This window comes from Poecile atricapillus, chromosome W (assembly GCF_030490865.1).
Source record: "Poecile atricapillus isolate bPoeAtr1 chromosome W, bPoeAtr1.hap1, whole genome shotgun sequence".
NCBI classification, from domain to species: Eukaryota; Metazoa; Chordata; class Aves; order Passeriformes; family Paridae; genus Poecile; species Poecile atricapillus.
The window spans coordinates 20,655,667-20,676,630 of NC_081288.1; the positions used below are offsets into that span (position 1 = coordinate 20,655,667).

General features: G+C 42.1%; 1 protein-coding gene across 7 annotated transcripts in view; it reads left to right on the top strand.

Moving 5' to 3' along the window:
- LOC131592011 (DENN domain-containing protein 5B-like) overlaps window positions 1-20,964 on the top strand; it is a 103,297-nt gene that overhangs the window by 52,457 nt on the left and 29,876 nt on the right. For 4 of the 7 annotated variants that reach the window (XM_058863209.1, XM_058863212.1, XM_058863211.1 and 1 more), the window contains 5 exons: window positions 723-1,389; window positions 11,511-11,698; window positions 14,871-15,404; window positions 16,748-16,979; window positions 19,030-19,180. In XM_058863209.1, the coding sequence (XP_058719192.1) occupies window positions 723-1,389; window positions 11,511-11,698; window positions 14,871-15,404; window positions 16,748-16,979; window positions 19,030-19,180 (1,772 nt within the window). Of the gene's footprint in view, window positions 1-722; window positions 1,390-11,510; window positions 11,699-14,870; window positions 15,405-16,747; window positions 16,980-17,768; window positions 17,856-19,029; window positions 19,181-20,964 lie in introns of all 7 variants that reach the window. The other 3 variants (XM_058863207.1, XM_058863210.1, XM_058863208.1) reach the window with 1 other exon arrangement.

Consider the following 20,964-nt stretch of genomic DNA (forward strand, 5'->3'; position numbering starts at 1 on the left):
TGCATTAGATGGTTGATAGCATTCCCAAAGAATGTCTGGAAAAATGCCTGGATTTATCACTAGGGCCATGCTTTGGAGAAACACCCAGTGTAGTAGAATCACTGCAAGAGATTTTGCTGAGTGGTAAATCAAAAATGAGGCTTTCATAGATTTTGGTTGTTTCTCTCTGTGCCCCTCCTTTTTTCCAGTCTAAGCTATTTGGTAGCATTTAGAGGAGAAAGTAAATGTAATAGCTGCCAGCCAGTTGGGGTTTGGTTTGTTTGTTGCTTTTTTCCCCCAGAAAATTAGGGAAGATCAAAGAATTCCAAGAAGTCTATGTAATTTAAATTCAGTGGTATAAGATGCTTCCTTGGCTTTCTGATTTTAGAGTACTGTGGGCATTATATATGCAAATGAGAGCAAAACTGGATATTTTTATATGATGCTTAAGTAAATGTCACAAAGACTGTTCAGGAGTGAAAACAGTTTCAGCAAGTAATGAAAATGAGCCATAATGACTTAATAGATGGATTATTTTGGAGGGTGCTTTCCTTTCTTCAGTCATGTCTCCCTCTGAAGTAGCGTCAGTTTTAGGTTGTTTGTTCTTGGATACCTTTTATGTCTAAAGGGAAATGGCTTGTTGTGATGCAGCCGATAAAAACAATGTGCCTGTACAGCAAAGACAGCAAAACAAAATTGTGTCTTAGGTAATTCTGTCTATTTCTTTTCTCCTTTTTTCTTAGCTGTGTATGCCCAAGGGGCTGTCTTTCAGGACGCAGGCGGACAACAGAGACCCGCAGCTGCACTCGTTCATCATCACCAGGGAGGATGGCTCCCGCACGTACGGCTTTGTGCTCACCTTCTACGAGGAGGTCACGAGCAAGCAGATCTGCACAGCCATGCAGACGCTGTACCAGATGCACAATGCAGAGCAGTACAGCAGTGTCTGTGCCTCCTCCTCCTGCAGCATGGACTCCCTGGCCAGCAGCATCGATGAGGGCGACGCCACGTCCCTCGCCAAGCTCCAGCGCTACAACTCATACGACATCAGCAGGGACACGCTCTACGTCTCCAAGTGCATCTGCCTCATCACCCCTCTGCCCTTCATGCAAGCCTGCAAGAAGTTCCTGATCCAGCTCTACAAGGCAGTGACCTCCCAGCAGCCACCACCTCTTCCCCTGGAGAGCTACATCCACAACATCCTCTACGAGGTGCCCCTGCCACCCCCGGGGAGGTCACTCAAGTTTTACGGGGTTTATGAGCCCATCATTTGCCAGAGACCTGGGCCCAATGAGCTGCCACTCTCTGACTACCCTCTGAGGGAGGTCTTTGAGCTGCTGGGCCTGGAGAACCTGGTCCAGGTCTTCACTTGCGTTCTTCTGGAGATGCAGATCCTCCTGTACTCACAAGGTGGGCACTCATCCAGCAATTTCTGTTTCCAGTGGGCAGTTCCTGGGCAGCTGCAGCCACAGGAGCTCATAGAATTTCATGTTATACAGAGCTAAGGTTGATTTTTTGAAATGTGAGAATGCATTAAAAAAATGAGAGAAACGAGTGTGTCCTAATGAAAGCACTAAATAATTGTTTCCTCCAGGCAGTTTAGGTGCTGCTTGTTTAATTATGCATTGTATTTATCACTTGTGGCAGCTAGCAATAGAATACATTTGATTATTATCCTCACATTGCCCTTGATCATGCAAGACAGCATGAAATTAATCCTATCTTCTTCAAAAATACCCGCAGAAAGTAATACATCTTGCAGAAGACGCTCTTGCTACTACTTTGTTTTTCAAATTTCAGCAGTGTATGGAAGTCTGGTGTAATTTCCTGCCTCCCATATGATGGATATGTTCTTGTTAAAACACTGAGAGTGTTTCAGAGGCTAAAGATTTAATGGTGGGTTGAAACTGAGTGGAGCTAGAGGTCATTCCTTTTTAGGGAACCCCTGCTTGGGGTATTTGGGAATGCTGCTAACAAAGATTCTTTTTGAGACACTAAGATTGCAGTTGGCCAAACATTGGCAGAAGTTGCTTACACAGAGCCTGTCCGTGTTTCATGTTGAAGTGTGCCAGCAAGCTTTGGAAAATCTGGTTTTGAAAACCTTTCTCTTAAGGTTGTGTCTTTCTGTAATAGTTCAATGCTCTGCTGCAGGGTTGGGGAATCCTGACTTAGTACTGGGCTTGCTTTGGGATTTTACACCCTTGTTACTGTTTACTCTAGGATGTTGGTCCTGCCCTGGTGGTATGCCAACATGTCAAGTTTAAGTTTTCCTGCTGATTTTCAAGGGGATGTTCAGACTTTAGGGGTGTTCCTCTAAGTCTCACTGGAAGCCTGTCTGTGTAATTCAGGTTCCTAAATGGCATCTGCGATTCTGACCCTAAATTAGGAAAATGTGCATCAGGGGAAAATTTTTGGGGGTGGAGGGAGTGGTTTCATCAGAGGAGAATGAAAAACCTAAAGCCAGGAGGTACCCATACCTTTCAGTGAAAAGAGGAAAAGATGCTGGATACCTAGGCTTTTCAAGAGAAGTGGTTCAAGCAACAGCTTGAAATTGGAGCAGGGAGGGAGGATGGGAAATCATCTAAAATGAGTATGGATAATGAACCTTCAGGCTCCAGAAGGGGTCGTTTGGGTTTGTCATATAAAAGGAAAGGTCAGGAAGTGTGTAATGGTAGTGCTAATAACTAAATGACTGAGAATGTGGGAAAATGTTCAGGGAGGTGGAAAAAGGGTAGTTCTTCTGCAAATGACTGAATTCAAAGGATTGATAGTTCTTTGCAGAGCTCTTCTCCACATGGACTCCAGGGGTTTGCTTTCAAGAACTGAAAATGAAAGGTTTTATCTTCTCTCAGTTTGAAGTATGAGCAGAAATCCTGCTGTTAGTTTTGATTAGGCTGCTTTTCCCCTCCCTCCTGCTTGTGTGTGTGTGTGTGCACTTATCCCCTTTCTTCCTCGGTTTGAATCGTGCTGCCTTTGCCACTTTGCCCTGGGGTTTGATATTAAACAGCAGCACCACTGAAATGCCTCTCACTGCTCATCAGTCCCACCCTGCTTATGGACTCACTGAGAACTGAGAATTTTTTTTTTTCTGTTTTCTTTCACACAGAAAGATAGCATTAGGAAAAATATGCTTGTCAGGCTGCAGGTTAATTTTAGTAATATTTTGTGCATGTGGAGAGCAACCTGTATATACAGACAAATATATAAAATATCTACTAAATAATTTTGACTCAGCCTTCATGTCCACCAGAAGTTAGATAAATGTTGTTCTTCCAGTTACTGGCTATAATTTAAGGGTTTACTTGGTTTGTTTGGTTTCATTGTGTGGGGGTTTTTTTAAAGAAAAGTGAGAATAGTGAGAAGTAATCCTTTCCATCCTTCAAATTTCAGAATTTTTTTCCTCCCCCTCTCTTCTCTTCTATTTGTGAATCTAGGGATGTCCTTGACATGACTTTTACTTGCCTGTCTAACATAGACACAATTTGATGGTGCATGGGGAAAAGTATATAGCTGTATTAGGGAAATTCTGTGATTATGTAAATAGCAGCCTAATGCTGGTTCCCAGAGGTGAGGGATGTGGATTGGAGGGCAAGTGCAAAGCTTTAATTTTGGCATACCCTGATAGCTGAGTGCTTGACTAATTGTGCACTGAGGCTTCTTTTAAATGTCAGTCTTGCAATTCCTGAAAAAGAAAACAGCAGCTATTTTCCAATTTGAGATATAACCAGCCTAGAAAGTACTGAAATCTGCTGTCTTCAGCTTTGAGATCCAGCAGGGAGGAACAGTTTTTAGCTCCGAAGTTCTTTCAAGGCAAAAGATGAAAAGGCTTTGGCTGACATATCTCTTGTTCCAAAATAACAAACGGGGGAGAGATTTTGCAAGTTTGCCCATCTTTGCCTTCCTGCTTTAAAGAGGGTGGACTCATTGGACTGTTTCCAGAGTCCTGGCCTTGCAGCAGCCTCCCCAAACTCAACAAGAGATTAGCAGAAGATCCTGTGGTTGCAAATTCAAGCAAGACAGCATTATTTACACAAAATCACAATTCACTGGCATAATCCTGGAATACTTAAGAAATGGGAGCTGGACCAAAACCTACTTCAGTTCACTAACCTATTTCAGTGAGAGCTGCTGTTAACACGTATGGGAAATGTAAGCTGACTTTTTTGTGGTTCTCCTACACCTGTTGGAAGGAAGCTTTTAATTTAAGCTTGCCAATAATTTAATTCTTCTTCTATAGAAGGCTTCTTTTGGGAGGTGTGGTGAAAGTATAAATTGTTGCACAACCCTGATCATACAAGAAGCTTAGTTGGTAATAACAGCAGTGAAAGGCTGGCAGGAAGGTTGCACAGAGACTGTACTGACTTTTCTGGAGTGGTTTTTCTCAAGGGAACAAGGAGTTGAGGATGAAAACATTTATTTTTAACCCTGTAGCTGGGGCATAATATTTCCAGCAGCCAGAACAAAGGCATCTAAGTCAATGAAGAGGTGAGGGTGTTGGATGACTTTACCCAGCTTGCCCTGGATGTGTTCCCAGCGTGATACGAGTGTGTCTGGCACAGCTCTGCCTTGGGGACAGGACCAATGAGTGTCTGTTTGTACCATGACTGCTGCAGTCATCTTTGGCTATCCAGTTGCACTGCTGGTGGTGTCTTAGGGGTGGCTGGTACCCCATCACTTGGAAAATGCAGGGAATGTAGTGGATTGTAACTTCACTTTACAGCTGCGGTGGTCAAGCAGAGGGCGGAAGAGAGACTGGCAGCAAAGAATGATGAGCTCATTTTTTGAGATGCTTTGTTCCCATATATTTTGGACTGCATAGCTGGGTAATTGGCAGAGACCTGTGCTTGTACCTCAGTGGCAAGACTGGTAAGATCAGCCCTTACTGTTCCTGGGGACTGTGTGGTCTTCCAGAAAATTAATCACAATCCGTGCTGGTGGGAAGTGCCAACTTTGGTCAGCAAAGGTGATACGGAAACCTGTGCCTGAAATCACTTTCACTGTACATGAATTCCTGCAGCTTCAGGTCACATCCTTCCTGCATATAGAGAATATTTTTAATAATAAATAGGGCAGCTTTCCAACATTTGGGCTTTGAAAACCAAGGGGAGGGATTAGATATGTTTTCCCTGCAATTCTTCAGGGTGCCATCTCTGCAGTGCTCTTGTAAGTGCCCTTTATTGAGAGCGCAGCTCTCCCATCCAACTGTACAGATGTAAGGTCTTGTTTATGTCCACTCTTCAATAGCTGCTACATTTCCAAAGGATAAGTTAACAAAACACCACTGGTGTGAGATTCCTGCTGGAGAGAGATGAATTAAACTGTGAGCTCTGTGGAAACCTCAGCAATCCATTTTGTATGTCTGCCTTTCGAGGGATTTAAGTGTGAGAGGGAACGTATGCAGGAGGCACAGATAAACTTCTTAGAGCTTAGGCTGTTTCTACTCATTATAATTCTGAGTGTTTTCCAAGTTGTTTTTCCAAGGGCTTGAGTAATTGCTCCTCCACGATTGAAATATTCTTTGCATTTTTTTTTCATCTTAGAAATTATAATACAAATGACTATGCATATATAAAGTCATTGCCTAGAAAGTGGTGTGTCTGAAAGATCTTTCTTATGAAGTCTGTTTTGGGGTAGATTTTTTGAAAACTAATGCATGCATAATATGTTTGCCTTTTAAAGCACTTGTACACCAAATAGTTACATAGAAAACCTTGGCTCTTCTACTCATTATTTAAATAGTTGCCTTCCACACTAATATTCATCCACATCCCTGGGAAGTTATTGCAGAGAACAAATTATATGGGGACAAAATCTGTGTGTGCTGTGGAAGACACCTGGGTTTAGGGCCTCAGTAGAACTGCACTCAGAGGCTGCAGTGCGTGTTTCCCTGGAAAAAAGACAAGTAATTGGGTAGAAAAATCAGAGAATGACATACAGTCTTCTTTTTTAAGTTAGGTGAAGTGACAAAATTGATTTTTAATTAGAAATTGCTCAATTTTGTTAGCAAAAGACAGTATGACCTGAAAAGTGAAGGTTTCAAAGCATCTGGAAAAAAGGAGGAGGAGCTGGTTCAGGTCTGTGCCACAGCCCTGTTTGTGTTCACAGTGAGCTGTGAAGGGAGATAGAGCCACTGCTTTTAACACTCTGCATACACACACCACAACCTCTCCACGTTTTTTTGTTTGTTTGTTTTTTTTTTTTTTTAATTTGGATCTCATTTTTTTTTTCCATGATGAAACATCTTTATCTTTTCAGAGTGAGGGGAAAAAAGTTAAATTAGGCCTTTACACTGCAGTTATGGCAAATGCCAGGTAAATAACTTGGCAGTCTAAAGTGATCTTGAGCAAAGTTCTGTACCCTGCTGGGCTCTTGTGTTCTCCCCATCATCTTCTGCTGGCTGGGGAGCCTGTTCTGCCCCAGCAGCCACAGGAGAGAGCAAGAGACTCCCTTGTGTCTTCAGGAGCACCTTTATGTGTCCTGCTGGTGCCTTGTCAGCCTTGACATAGACTTTTGCCCTCTTCTCAGAGACTTAACTGTGCTGGTAATGGGAGCTAATCATAAATTAATGTATGCTGAACTGCTGATGGCAGGCTGGGACATGGTTAAATTATATAATTGGAAATATGTTGAAGCAGAAACTTTTTATACGACGTGTTGGCCAACAAGGAAAACAGGTAAGAATTGGCCTCGGTGAATATTGGCCTTGGGATGTTTCTCTTGGGGTAGAGCTGACCCCCAGTTTGAGAGACTAATTCTTCAAGCAATTAGCTGCAGGCTTGTCTTGACCCTTCTGTTCAAGAAAATACGTATTTTCATATTTGCATAAATTGCCACTCTGCTTTTATCACATAACCGAGTGCTGTGTCACTCACTGGCGAATGCGCCCTTCCTGCGGGGATGGAAGGGCACTGAGGGGTCATTTCCTTGGGACAGTCTGCTGGCTACAGCCCCATGTCATGGCACCTGCCCAGGCTCCCTGAATGCAGCACTGCTGCAAGGTGGTTTCTGCAGTGAATAAACATTTCCTGCACCATTTTTGTGTGTTTTATCTGAACATCTCTTGAAAGTCACCAGGACTGGCTTGTCAGCTGCCAGCACGCAAACCAGATGAAAGGTGGAAGCTTCCAGGGCACTTTGATGTCTGAAGCACTTCTGTGTGCTGCTTCTGTGGAGCTGTTGAGATCTGATTTGAAAACCTTTGCTTTCAAAAACAATTTTTGTCTCCAATGTGGATTTCTGATTTCATGTTTCATCTGCAGTGTGCTATATATAAACATTACAGATCTGAAGGTACTCAGACCCAAAACAGGTCTGGTTATGAGCTGTTCTTGACTCATACTCAGAGCTCAAAGCAAAATAGTTTTATTTTCCAGTTTTTCCAATATACCTGTCTCATCTAAATCATATTTTGTTACCAAAAAAAAAGAAAAGAAAAGAAAAGGCAGTTGAATAACAATTGCTTATAATACTTGGACTGAAGAGGTAGCATGTAGAAAAACTGTTGGTCACAAGAATGTTTTAAAGCCTGTTCAAGTGTTTCCCTCTAAAGAATCAGCTTTTATTCATTCAGGTTCATTGATGTTTTTTTTTCCTCTGTTGTTGGTTTGGTTTATTTTGTTTAAAGACAATTGTTTTGTGCATATTGATAAGGTACTCTTTGAGAATACCATCTGATTATCATCTTCCGAGATGCATTTTTAAATATTTGGCTTTTCAAAGCTGCATTTATACTTCATGTGTGTTCTAAAAGCAGTAGAGGAAAGGAAGTGGTGTCCAGGTAACTAATCTTTTCAAATGCTTTCAAGTGCTTTCCAATTACATGTAAAGTGAGACTTCAAAAGGAAAATAAAGGAGCACGGTCTATTTTTAAAGCCTTGGACTGGATTTAGCGGTTCTAGGCTGTGACTCCAGCTCAGTGGTAGCCTTTCTGCCCTACCTTTGGTGGGTTACTGGAACAGAGAGCTGGAATATGGCCAAGTTGTGCTTTCAGCGGGAAGGCTGGGGGTGTTGAACCTGGAATAACACTACACTGTTCCCAGCAGGAATGCTGTTCCTGGGGAGAATGAGCATGTGTGCACATGCCTTATACACAGAATTTCTGGGACTGGGAATTTGCTGAGAAGGTCCCAGGTGAAATTATCTTCTGTTTGATTATGATCAAAGATTTGGATCTGTTTAGGGGGTAGAACCTGAATGTGGTCTTAGCTGTTTGGGGCAGGGATAACACTGATGTCTTTTTGCCTTTTCAAAGGATCTTGGTTTTGCTCTGCTGCGGCATGGGAAGGATTTTGAGATATCAGACTCTTTTGTGGCAGGAAAAGTGATTTTCATGTTGAGCTTTGTGAATTGCTTAACATCTCAGTGCTTCTTTTCCCAGTATGTATAATGAAAAGAAGATTTTGTTTTGTTTTGTTTTTCCAGTCACTGCCTATGTTTAAACTTTAAGGTCTTTGGCATAGATATTTCTTATTGATTATTGTCCTGTTATTATGTTATGGAGAATCAACATCAAGACAAAAAATTGTCAAGTTTTGAACTCTTTCAGAAGAACATTTGTAGGGAATTGATGTTCAAGTGCTGAAACCGTTTCTACCTCCAGCAGAAGACAGTGATTGGTAATTCTACAGGAATATCTCAGGGTGTGCATTTTAAGCACTGTATCTTGTGAGCCATGTGAATGTTACCAGGCCTGGGCACACTGTGGCTGGCCATGGTGCTCCTGCAGTGGAGCAGGTCCCTGCAGCCACTGCATGTCCTGCACAGGGAGTTGAGATGCTTGGCCGAGAACCCTCGGCAGATGGTGCCAGAAAAGAGAGGTGGATCCAGAGTCTGTGAGCTTTGCTCTGGTGCCCTCTCCTTCCCTTAGTGAACAGGTTGTGTCAGAGACATCCAGCTAAGCTATTAGGAGGCAGTGGTTGCAGCAGGAGCCCCAGGGACCACTTTGCCCCTGGGGTTATCTTCCCTGAGCGGTTTCTCTTGGAAAACGTTCTGTGAACAAATTAGAGATGGAGCTTTGAACCGTGAAGAGTCATAGAATAATTCTGGTTGAAAAAGACCTTGAAGATCAACTCCAGCTGTAAACCTAACACTGCCAAACCCACCACTAAGTCATGTCTCTAATTGCCGTATTTACATGTCTTTTAGATGCCTCCAGGGATGGTGACTCAACCCCTACCTTGGACAGCCTGTTGCAATGCTCAGCAACCCTTTCAGTATCCAATCTAAACCTCCCCAGGCACATTTCCTCAATGTTCTCCTGTTTCCAGGTTGTCCTCAGTAACCATGTAGGCTTCTCTCAAATTATAGGTACAAGAATTTCTCGATCAAAAATTATTTCAAGCTTTATGTGATAGGTGGCTAACCTTGTACAGAACATAGAAAGTACACACAGTACATAAACCTTGAAAGTACATTAAAAGTAACTAGAGTTTCTGACTTCTTTGAACAGATAACAAAAAAAATATTTACAGATTTTTTGGAACTTCCCTCTCTTCAGTCAAAACTGCTGGGTACATAAACGTATTTTATTTGTTAATCACTGACAAGCATTGCTAGATGGAAACAGCCTAATAATTCAGTCATCACTAGTTTTTTATTTTTTTTTTAAAAAACAGCATTTTTTGTAGTAAATTAGTTACAAAATTTACAAAATTACAAAATGCTAGTGACCATGTTAAATATTATGAGTAGCACCAGAGAAAAGGCAGCATGCACTTCCAGAGTTGAATGCTCTTATACAAAAAGATCTTTGCAACTTTTCTGCCAAGACCTGTTTCTTCATGTGGCTGTGCAGATCAGAACAGACTTTGAAGGTGTTTCACTCTATTTGATTTTTTTTTTTTTTAGTCTTTAAAGCTTTCAGAGTTATGAAATGTTGAGACTCCCAAGATTCACCAGTAAGTATTATGACGCACGTTTGTGTAAGTTCTCCTTAACAAGGCAGGGAATGCACACACATCATTATAGACCATTGCATGGGCAGGGATTCATAAGCCACTGATCTGCAGCTGGGAGTGTTTTGGAGGTGTAACCTTGAGACTGACTTCTATGCATGAAAATAATTTTGAAGACTGACTGAATAGCTATTAGTAAGACAAGATGAAAAATGTTTTTGCCCTGCCAGTTGACCTTTTGCAGATTGTGGCTGGTTTTCCACAGAGAGGTGCTAGCAAGGAGAATGGGTTATGCAATTTGTTGTTGTGATTTGCATATTTATTCAAGAACATCTTCCCAGTGACCTCCTAATAGCTGAGCAGTGTCAGATGGCAGCACTTTTACTGTTGTTGGTGTCTGCCAAGGTCTCAGGCTGGGATGTTCAGGAAATAAAGGTCAAGCTGGGATCCTCTCCAGGCAAAAACAATGGGCCTGCAGGAAAAAGCCTTGTCACCTGACTGGGAATCAGAGTGTTCATACATGCATCTTTCATTTCCTGGAGTGGGGCAGAGAGGATTAGGAGAGATGGGCAACAACCCAAGTGTTACCCAGGATCTGGGTGTGGCCTCTGTGTGCGAGAAAATCTTTTGGTTGCTCAAGCCAGAGCGTGTGAGACTCACCTGGCACAGATGAGGCTTGGGTTTGGACACAGCCATGGAGCTTACAAATCCAGGGATCTTTACCTGGTTTCAGATGGATTGTCTGCAGTTTGAGATTTGCTGTAAGGATGACCATCTCTTTAAGACTGCTGTGTGATTTATTTATTGATTTTAAAAATTTGTTCTCAATTTATCCACTCATTTATATTAATAAATAGCTTGTGCTATTGCATTATGCCAGCTGAATATTTGATAAATAATTTGTTCTTACCCAAATTCTGAAGCATCCAGCTCAGCTGAACCAAAATAACTTTTAATTTAAAACATAATACACATTGTCCTATTAAAATCAAATTAACTAGTGGGTGAAATACAAATTTGGGAAAGTAATGTAATATAAATGTACTAGCTACACAGAATATATTTGAGAACTAAATTTATATTAGGCTTCTGTTTAGATTTAACTTAAAAGCACTGCTTTTATATACTTAGAGACTGTAAACTTCTGCTGGTATGTGGCCAAGACAAGTCGGCTGGAAAGTACACTCAGCTTTTGAAATAGTAGCAAGTGGAGCAGAAGCAGGCAGGCAGGAGCAAGCAAGAAACCACACTGTTTCCTTGAAGTTCACTTCTTTCTCCTCTTCTTCCCATGTAAAAACATAGGCTTGTTATGGAATTAGAGTTTTATTATCCTGTACTAGAGACAGAACTTTTGGTATCTTTTAAATAAATTAATTTAAAATGGATTAATTAATTAATTTATAATGGATCTAGATAAGGTATGAATATCTATGCTCAGCAGTTTCTTAATGGGAGGAATGAGTGTTACTGGATTAAATAATATTGAAGGTTTTTAAGTACTGCCTTTTTTCCAAACAACATCTTATCATATAAGCACGATTACTGGCTTGTTTGTCACTGATGTCCTTGCCAAACAGATCTCAAAAGCAGAACACAGGGAGATAATTCAATTTGTATCTTTCTCTCTCCCATGTCTAGATTATCAGCGCCTGATGACGGTGGCAGAGGGAATCACAACACTGCTGTTTCCATTTCAATGGCAGCATGTGTATGTCCCCATCCTTCCTGCCTCTCTTCTGCATTTTCTGGATGCTCCTGTTCCCTACCTGATGGGGCTGCAGTCTAAGGAGGGAACCGACCGCTCCAAGCTGGAGCTGCCTCAGGAGGTCAGTGTCCACCTTTGGGGTTGCTGTCCTGAAATACCTTATACTGTGTGAATTTCTGCTGGAAAATAGTGCCTGGTGTTAGGAGGCTTCTCTGGCTCTGTGGAAAGTGAGATAGCAGGGAAGTCTCCACAGCCCTTCTTGGTCCATTTCTTAATTTAGTACCACTCACTGTTTTGATTTCCAAAAGCTTCTCTTTCTGCTGTTTGTTGTGACAAAGCTTGTCGGCTTTCCCTACATCACACGCTTCACCAGGTTCTGTTACTCCATCAGTGTCGCAGTCCTACTGACAGGGGGCTAAAGAGCATTTCATTTGGGGAGGATCTTGATGGATCTGGATCTCAGGTGCAGTTGCTAGATGGTGTAAACCTGTCCTTGTCCTCCTGCTGCTGTGGAGCGTGCCTTGTCCTGCCAGCCCCATCCCATCCCTGGCTGAGCCCATGTGTTCCATCACTGGGCCAGGTTTGCATTAATCCTTTGCCTATGAACCACTTAGAGAGGAAAAAAAAAAGGAAGGAGGAGTCATCCTCTTAATCTCAGGGTTAAATCCCTGGTGGTGTGGAGAGTGAAATGGAGATTTTTCCCCTCAAAATTTGCTGAAGGTGATTAAAAATGCTTCACGATTTAACCTGGCCATATGGCAAAATCTTTGGGATATGGCTCACCTGTCTGCATTCCAGATGGTGACTGGAACCAGAGCATGCCATGTGCTTTTAAACTTAGGTTTCTTCTTAAAATCAGTGTGAACTCCAAGAGTATCTGCTCATACAGCAGGGACATCTCCTGACAGTGGCTCTGCTGAGGGGGCTCTCCTGGGGGGCAGAGTCCTTAAGGCTTCCAAGTACCTGCTCTGACTGAGAAGACAGATGGGAACAGCAGCAGCAGAGGAGAATGTGCAGGAGTGGGAGGTTTTGTGTGGAAGTGGAGGGACAAACAGGGCAGGGTAATACAATTTTTAATGAAGGTCTATTTCACGTATTGCATGAAGGTGACTGGGTCAGCCTTAGTGGCATGGAACTGCAAATCAAGTTTTACCTCATGGATACAGTGACTGAAGCACATGAAATCTCTACTGGTGTGGAAGCAAAGCTGCTATCTAGCTATGTTCCTCAGTAAAACTGTGCTTATATTACATAATTACCATGATTTTTAAAATTATTAGTCACATGCTTTTGGTTAGCAGATTAAGCTGTCATTTTCCATAAATTAAAATTTTAATGTGACAGTATTTAATATTGTACTATCATTGGAATAACAAATATCACCAGGGAGGGAAGAGTAAGAGTGGGGTGGAATCTGCCCCCTCCATGATGTTTAACAAATGAGTGAAAAATACCAGCATTTATGAATACCACAGGTCCAGTAATTGTGGTAGAGGGAGAGAAAGAAGACATATTGAACAGGGAAGATCTTGAATCTCAAATTCTCTAGACAATAAAAAATAAAAAATCCCTCAGCATGCGAGCAGTGATGAAGCGCTGTTCACATCAGCATTCCTTTATTGTTCAGGCTAGGGGCTAGTTTTTCAAGCTCTTGCTCTAAATATAAACCATTTGTTTGTTAGAGATAAAAATTCTAACAACTGGCCATCATGCTGTCTTAAGGTTACTAATCTCCCTGCATTAACTTTAATCATCAGATGTTTCTGAAGAGAGAAGTGAGCCGATTCCCCAAGGGTTTTCTGAATACAAATCTCATTTTTCAAATTTTGTAAATGATATGCAGAGCTGAAATTAAAAAGCCTTTGAAATGAAATATTGATAGATAAGAAGGCAGTCCCTGAAGCGGAAGAACTGTACTGACGCATACCCCAACTGTGTAATAGCTGCACAGTTAAATAAAGCAAATCATTTTGTATGAAGAAATGCTTTTCTCTGTACAGACTAAATTTAATACAAAAAAGCTGAAGGGACACTTCTGCTTTAGCAGGTGAATCCTAATAAACTTTAAAGTATCTATGTGAAAGGTGATTAATGTTAATAAACATGTCCCTGAAATATCCAATATATTATGAACATCTTTGCTGTGGAATGTATTGTCCTGCTGAAATTAACCTTTTCAAAAATGAAGGAAAATAAATAATTTATCGTCACATAATCTGAAGATTAGTCTGGGGTGTTTGGTAACAGATAAAGAGGACTAAAAGTGCCTGGGAGAAGACGGAGGAGCTGTGCTAATGGCCAAGTCAGGCTAACAAAGACCTGCTGCTGCCCTATGGGTTTTTTGCATCTCCTGTACTGCAGTTTTATGCCAGGATAAAAAGCATCAGAGCTCAGCACCTTGGGAATCTGACCTGGTTTAAGATTTTACTCAGTGCACTCAGACAGTGAATTTCAGATGTAAGCTGCTGTTCAGAAGATCAATTACTGTTTTTCATTCTGCTATTATTCCTGAGGGTGCATTTGCAATGTAATTAATTTTTATGTGGGGTTCTTCTATCCATTGACACTTTCCTAGTAAAAGTATCTGCTCTGCTAGATTAATGTCTTCACTTAGCTTTAATCTTGTGGGCTGAGATCCATCTCCACTCATAGCAAAGCTAAGAGCACTCTCTTTAAATCTCAGGCAGAGGAACTGCCAATATTAAAACCCTCCATGGAAACAGGGGGTCAGGGAGTGGGGAAATAAGACTTGGCCTTGAGTGGACAAACCTGCACTCAGACATAATCCCAAAGGATTTCCGTGGGACCCTCTTTTGTAGTTTTGCTTGAAGCAGCATCATCTTTCTCATTTCTGAATGTCTCATTTCTTGGTAGCACAGTTGCAGAGGGTTCTTGCAGTTGGATCCTGGTAAAATAAATGTGCCTGTGAGATGCAGTAATTCACACAAAGGGTGTTTGGGTGTTTACATGGGCTGAGAAGTGGTGCTGCACTTCCTGCTTGGTGGTGTGTCCTTGGCTGCTCTGGGAGGGCATATGAAATCTTTGTGCTGGGAAGTTTGGGGTCTGCATGTCCTGGGGAAACAGGAGATGGCCAGGAGCCTTTATTTGTCATCCAGTTGACCCTCAGCTTTACTGGAGTCTGAAATGTCACGGGCTAGACAGCACTGCTAAAGCGTCCTGCATACGTGTGCACTTACCCTTCTCTCTGGAAGCACCCTGGGAGAAAAGGCTGCATCACAGAAGAACTACTTCAGTGCTGGGCATCCATTTTGAAACTTTTGTTTGTATTTCAGGCAAACTTGTGCTTTGTCGACATCGATAACCACTTCATCGAACTGCCAGAGGAATTCCCGCAGTTCCCCAACAAGCTGGAGTTTATCCAGGAAATCTCCGAGGTTCTCCTGCAGTTTGGGATCCCTCCAGAAGGCAACCTGCATTGCAGTGACAGCGCCACCAAGCTCAAGAACTTGGTTCTTAGTGACCTGGTGAACGACAAGAAGAACGGGAACATCCCCAGCAATGCCCTCAACATGTACGAGCTGCTGAAAGGCAACGAGACGATCGCCCGCCTGCAGGCCCTGGCCAAGAGAACGGGCGTGACCATGGAGAAGATGACCATCACCACCCCCCTCACAGAGGAGAAGGATGGGAAGTTGTCATGTGAGGAACTGGAGCTGAGGGACTACAAACTGAACGTGCAGCTACGCGAGGTTTTTGCCAACCGCTTCACGCAGATGTTCGCAGACTACGAGGCTTTCGTCATCCAGGCTGCCCCTGACATGGAGTCGTGGCTGACAAACAGGGAACAAATGCAAAACTTTGACAAAGTAAAGATAGCCATGTATTCGTGTCTCCATCTAAAAGGGGGAGGGAGGATAGCTGTATTTGTATATATAGCCTAGGTACTCTTTAATCTGCCGTTCCTCATCTGCCTCACTGAGAGATTTGTCCATTTCCATTACACGGGGCCAGATCTCCTGCCAGAGTAAATTGGAGCACATCCACTGAGCTGTTCAGAGCCACCCTGGCTTGTACAAACCAAGCTGGCAGGCTTCTGCCTTGCTCATGGGGCTGTTCCTGTGGCCTTGGTGGAAGGGTAGCAATTCAAAGTGACTTCTTTTTCTGTCTTACTTTCTTCCTTTGAGAGGAGAGGTGCACACTTGAGACAAAAAACAAATCTAGTCTTCCATATTCCCTAATGTCACAGTAGAGGTGTTTTGTAATGGGTAATGTTCTGAAGAAGGTTATCACTTAAAGGGTATTGTCATGACTCCATTGTAGCGTATGCACAAGAGGGAAAAGGACTCCCTTGAGGCTGGAAATGGGGATGTGAAGAGATGGGAGGATAGCAGAAGGAATGGGAAATGTTGGGAAGCTTGCACAGCTGCTGAGTGGCCCTATGAAGAAGACAGTGTTCTTAGCCATCATCTCTTAGATACAAGTCCTTCTCTAAGGAAAGGGTTAAAAGGATGAACAGTGAGAAGCAGACTAAATACTGATCTGAGTCAATTTTTTATTTAAAAAATTGCTGCAATGCCTTTTCTTGGTTTGTTTGTTTTCGGGCATTAAGCAGTGCAGCATTCAAAAGGATGGGGCTGTTTAGGCCATCTCTGCTAGTGCTTCTGCAATAAAATGGGCTGTTAATTTTAGGGTTTTCAAAGCTCAGTGAGAGACTTAGACACACAGTACTAATTGGAAATTTATGATTAATTTCCCTGTAACATCCACAAGAGCATCAGCTGAGGAGCACTGTACCACTCTTGATATGTGTGACACCTTAATAAGTGATATGGTTCCAGGCAACGATGCCCAAACCAGAGGACCATTACAGCACATGTGATGGTCTGCCATGCCTTTCACAGGGTTTATTCCTGGGGGGTGATAGCTGCTAGCTTGCTTTGAAAAAGCAGGCAGAATGAGCACTACTTCAGTAAATCCATATTCCCTTTGTTGAAGCTATCACAAAGCATCCCTGACTGCTTAATCCTTACAGTTGTGAACCAAACCCCTTTGCAGATGGATTCACAGCTCTCTGAGAGGTGTTTTTATGGTGGGGGAAGCCTTGTCCAAGCCTTCCTGCTGGCTGCTGGATCAGTTCTGTGCCGAAGGATGGCTGGGCACATCAGTGCTGGGCGGGACCGTGGCACTAATGAGCTGTTCTGTATTTCAGGCTTCCTTCCTTTCGGACCAACCCGAGCCTTACCTCCCATTCCTTTCACACTTCATTGAAACACAGATGTTTGCAACCTTCATAGACAATAAGATAATGTCCCAATGGGAAGAGAAGGACCCTTTTCTACGAGTTTTTGACTCCCGAATTGAGAAAATAAGGCTATACAATGTCAGGGCCCCTGCACTGCGGACATCCAACTACCAGAAATGCAGCACTTTGAAAGAAGCAGGTATGTTCAGATGGGCTGGTAAAATATTCAAAAGTACAATGTCAGCCACCAAGAAATAGAGGTCCTCAGTCATCTGAATGTTGCAGTTGATGACGAAGTCCTAGAGCTACCTGAGGAGGACTCAGCAGTGTCTTGTCTCACCTAAGCAAAAACTTGAGCGTGCTAAACACCAGAAATGTCAGGAGCCTTTACCTTCCCTTTTAGCTCTCCTGGGCTGGTGCCTTTAATAAAATCAAGCCAAACCCAAATGGAACTGGCTCACAGTTTCTCATTTCGGGCAGCTCCTGTTCCATTGCCAGGAGAGCTTTCCTTCACCCTGGTGGTGGGACCAGTGCCAGCCACACTGAGGAGTCGAGCCCCAGTGTCTCCCCCTTCCCATAAAAAGAAGTTGTTTTGCCTTGCACCATTTGGTCAGAGCAGCAGGGGACGTAATCCTGTGTGGCATATTTAGTACCTCCAGCAATAGATGTTCAGTGTTAATGAACAATACGCTGTACTGAAGGCTTGGAATTTTTTTCCATTACTGTCACAGGACGCCTTTTCAAATTATACTTGAATTTCTTACTTAATGCTTGTGCAAGTATTTATTTAATTTCTAGGTAATACAGGAAAATTATACTCCTAAATGTGCTGGAACACGTATTAGTAAGCTAGGGCAAACACATTTCTCATGTTGGTTTTTTTTTTTTTTTTTTGTTTAACTCCCTCGTTGTTTTACTTATTATAAACATGTCAGAAATAGAAATCTGTGTCTGTTTTTTTCTGTCTAAACCCAATTCTAATTTGCAGGTCAGCTGTCTATTCAGCGTCTAGTTTTGGCAGATATTGTGGCACCAGAACCTCATTTTCTGTCCTGTGAAAAGCAGCAGACTGATAGTAATATGAATTTTCCTTCATATTTACTATTCACAGTATATGTGACCCCAGCACTGATCCAGCACCTGTTTGTTTAACTGTTTTCAGAGCCCTTCAAATCCTCTGACCCCACACTACCCACTCCTTTTCTCCAAAATGGAACCGTACAAAGTGATATTTTTTTTAAGAGGGGAAAAAAATACTTGCTGAGTTTCTAATGATAATGTATGTAAATCTTGTGACAGCTTCTTTCCCATCACAGTTTTATAAAATAGGAAATTAGTTCTGCATTGTTCTTAACAAATGGAAAACAGTTTTAGCTTCCACATTTTGCATCTGTATTCACTAGCTGTGATAGGCTGAAGGAGCAGGCCTGCCTGTTAATAGATGGGCTAGAAGGAGTTGAATATTAAAGTTGCTAATTAAACGCTGAATTCGCCCATACACCTCACACATACGAGTTAAGAGAGTGACAGGTTTTATTTTCATTCTGCTCAAGGTTTGAGATTCAAACCCTCAAGTCCTTGAGGCAAAGGATTGAACTGCTTTGGTCTCAGTGCAGCTGAGATTCCCAGGGAGCCCTCTCTCATCTTACCATAGCTTTCCCTGTTTCCAAGGATCTGCTCATCCTCTTGATGCTGTTCATGTCTTGCTGCAGTTAGCTATGCTTTTTTGAAGGCCTGTCATCCAGTGAAGGCAGATCTAGTTTCAGGAGGAGGATCACTATAGTCCCAGATAATTGCAAAACTCAGGTGTCCCCCTCCATGTATCTACTCAGGGAAAGTGTCTGGAGCTAAGCAAGGTGCCCATTCCTACAGGGGTTGCAGCTGGCCTTGGATGTCTCTGTTATTCTGAGGAAGCCTTAAAATCAAAGAAGGAATTTCAGGGAAAGTTAGCTTTGCTCTTGCCTGTTCCTAGTGGAACTCGTAGGCTCCTGTAAATACCTGCTTGCTTAACAGCTAACTTGCTTGCACCAGTGCTTGTTGTGTTGGGTAAAGAAACTAAAAGCACAATTAAAAAAACCTCCAGCACAAGTGTCTCCTCACCTCTGTGAGTGGCAGATTTCTGTGTCTAAGGTCACTATTTAACTTTCTAGTGGGTTTTCAGGGGTCTGAGCATGACCGCCGCTGTTGCGGCAGCGCGTGCCCTCGGGTGGGCCGTGACGCAGTTGTTCACCTGTGACTGTCACCTGCAGCCCAGTCCATCGAGCAGCGGCTGATGAAGATTGACCACACGGCCATCCACCCTCACCTGCTCGATATGAAGATTGGCCAAGGGAAATACGAACAAGGATTTTTCCCAAAGCTGCAGTCGGATGTCTTGGCAACGGGACCCACCAATAACAAGTAAGCACGGTTTTTATTTTCTGGATTTAAAAGCAGGTTTCTCATACAAACCACTCACATCATTGGAGAGAAGTCCTAATTTTAGATGGCATATAGCCAGTCTAATGAACCCAACAGCTGTTTCTATTGCTGGTTTGTATGGGCTGCGACTTTTGAAAATATCCCCATAGTTTGGGTTGTGTCAGGAAGTGTTAGCTCTGTTTTGGGGAAGATTCCTCACTGCTGTTTTCTGTTGAGTGGTAACTACTCTGTCTTCTTATGCATAGTTTTTGCTTTGTAATTGGTCTCATGAGTTTCAAATTAATTGTTTGGCTGTTTTGCACTGAATACAGTAATTTGGGATCTCAAGTCAAAATTCAGATTCTGAAAGAAATTTTGGTGTTGAAACCTTGACACCATCATGTGGAATGAAATTAGTGTCCACTCTGGTCCTTTCTTTTCTTTAGCAGTTATTACATGACCCAGAGATTTTTATAGCTCTCTTTCAGTTGCCACATTGGAATACCCTGGAAGAATAACTTGGTGAGGGTGGGAAGTATGTGGTTCTGTACCTGGGTTTCTTTTTTGAGTCTGATAAGGTTCTGTGGTGCACTTTGATAAAGAGGGTAGGGGTACCTATAATTGTGGAATTGAGCATGCCATTACATGGTGCATTTACCTGATGTGAAATGGCAGCCCGGAGCACTGATACACTTTACATCTGTGCAGTTATAATACAAAGTAAGTGCTGTGAATTCCTTTATTTTTAATCTTTTTTCCTTTAAAACCCATGAATGAGGGGTTTCTCCCTCTTCAAAAGTGAAATATTTGTGCATCGTTGATTACGAACTCATTAAATTATCAGCTGAAGCCCTCAGTTTCTGGAAGTCAAAATGTGGGAGCACAGGTAAATCCAAAAGCTTCAAAGACTGCAATTGTCCAAATATTAAAACTACCTCTTGTTTTAAATGTGTGCATGCACACGTGCTGCTCTGAGCTTCTGTGTGAGGTGCCCACTCTGTTCCATTTATACACCTTTTGTGCATACCAATGCTAGCTAAGCATTTTAATAAAATAAATAATAAAATAAAATAGCTTTTTAATAACCTGCTAGAATTGCAAGTTATTAATAAGAATTGCAATAGGTAAGATATCCTTAAGTACTGAATGTTTAAAGAAATGGAGTTCTTTAACAGAAATCTAAAAAACCCCAGGATCAACCAAAAAGGAGGAACACATACTTCAAAGTTCTTTTGCTTCCAGTCTTCCTGCAAATGGAGACAGAATTGTATGGGTAATGGTCCTTTGAAAAATGGAGGATTTCTTCATCTTGTGAGATGCTGAATTTAGCAGTCTGCCTCTTAACCCTTATGAGTGGGTTTCAGTTTTACAGTGTCAGCAACAGTGTGAGTGTGCCCAACCTGCTTAAAGTTGCTTAAAACTTCTCTCTCTATTGCAAATCTTAGTGAATCTGTGAATAAGCATCACTTAAAAACAGTTTCATTTATGCCTTTTGAGGTTTGCTTCTGTTAGATTGGTACCTGTTATAGAATGACTTTAATTCTTTGAGTGATAATTTTGATTTAGATTGCAGCATGTTTCAGAATTTGTAAGTACCAAAACCCTATTACTTACTACAAAGCAATGTCCAAGTGACAAATGTTTGGAATTCCTCCAGTTGTATGTTGCCAAAAAAGGCTTGTAATTGGAAAATCTGAAAACCTTCTGTTTATATCTTTCTTCTTCCTGGTTTTCATGTGAGCAGCTGAGAAGACTCTTTTTCTCACTGATTTTACACCCATGTA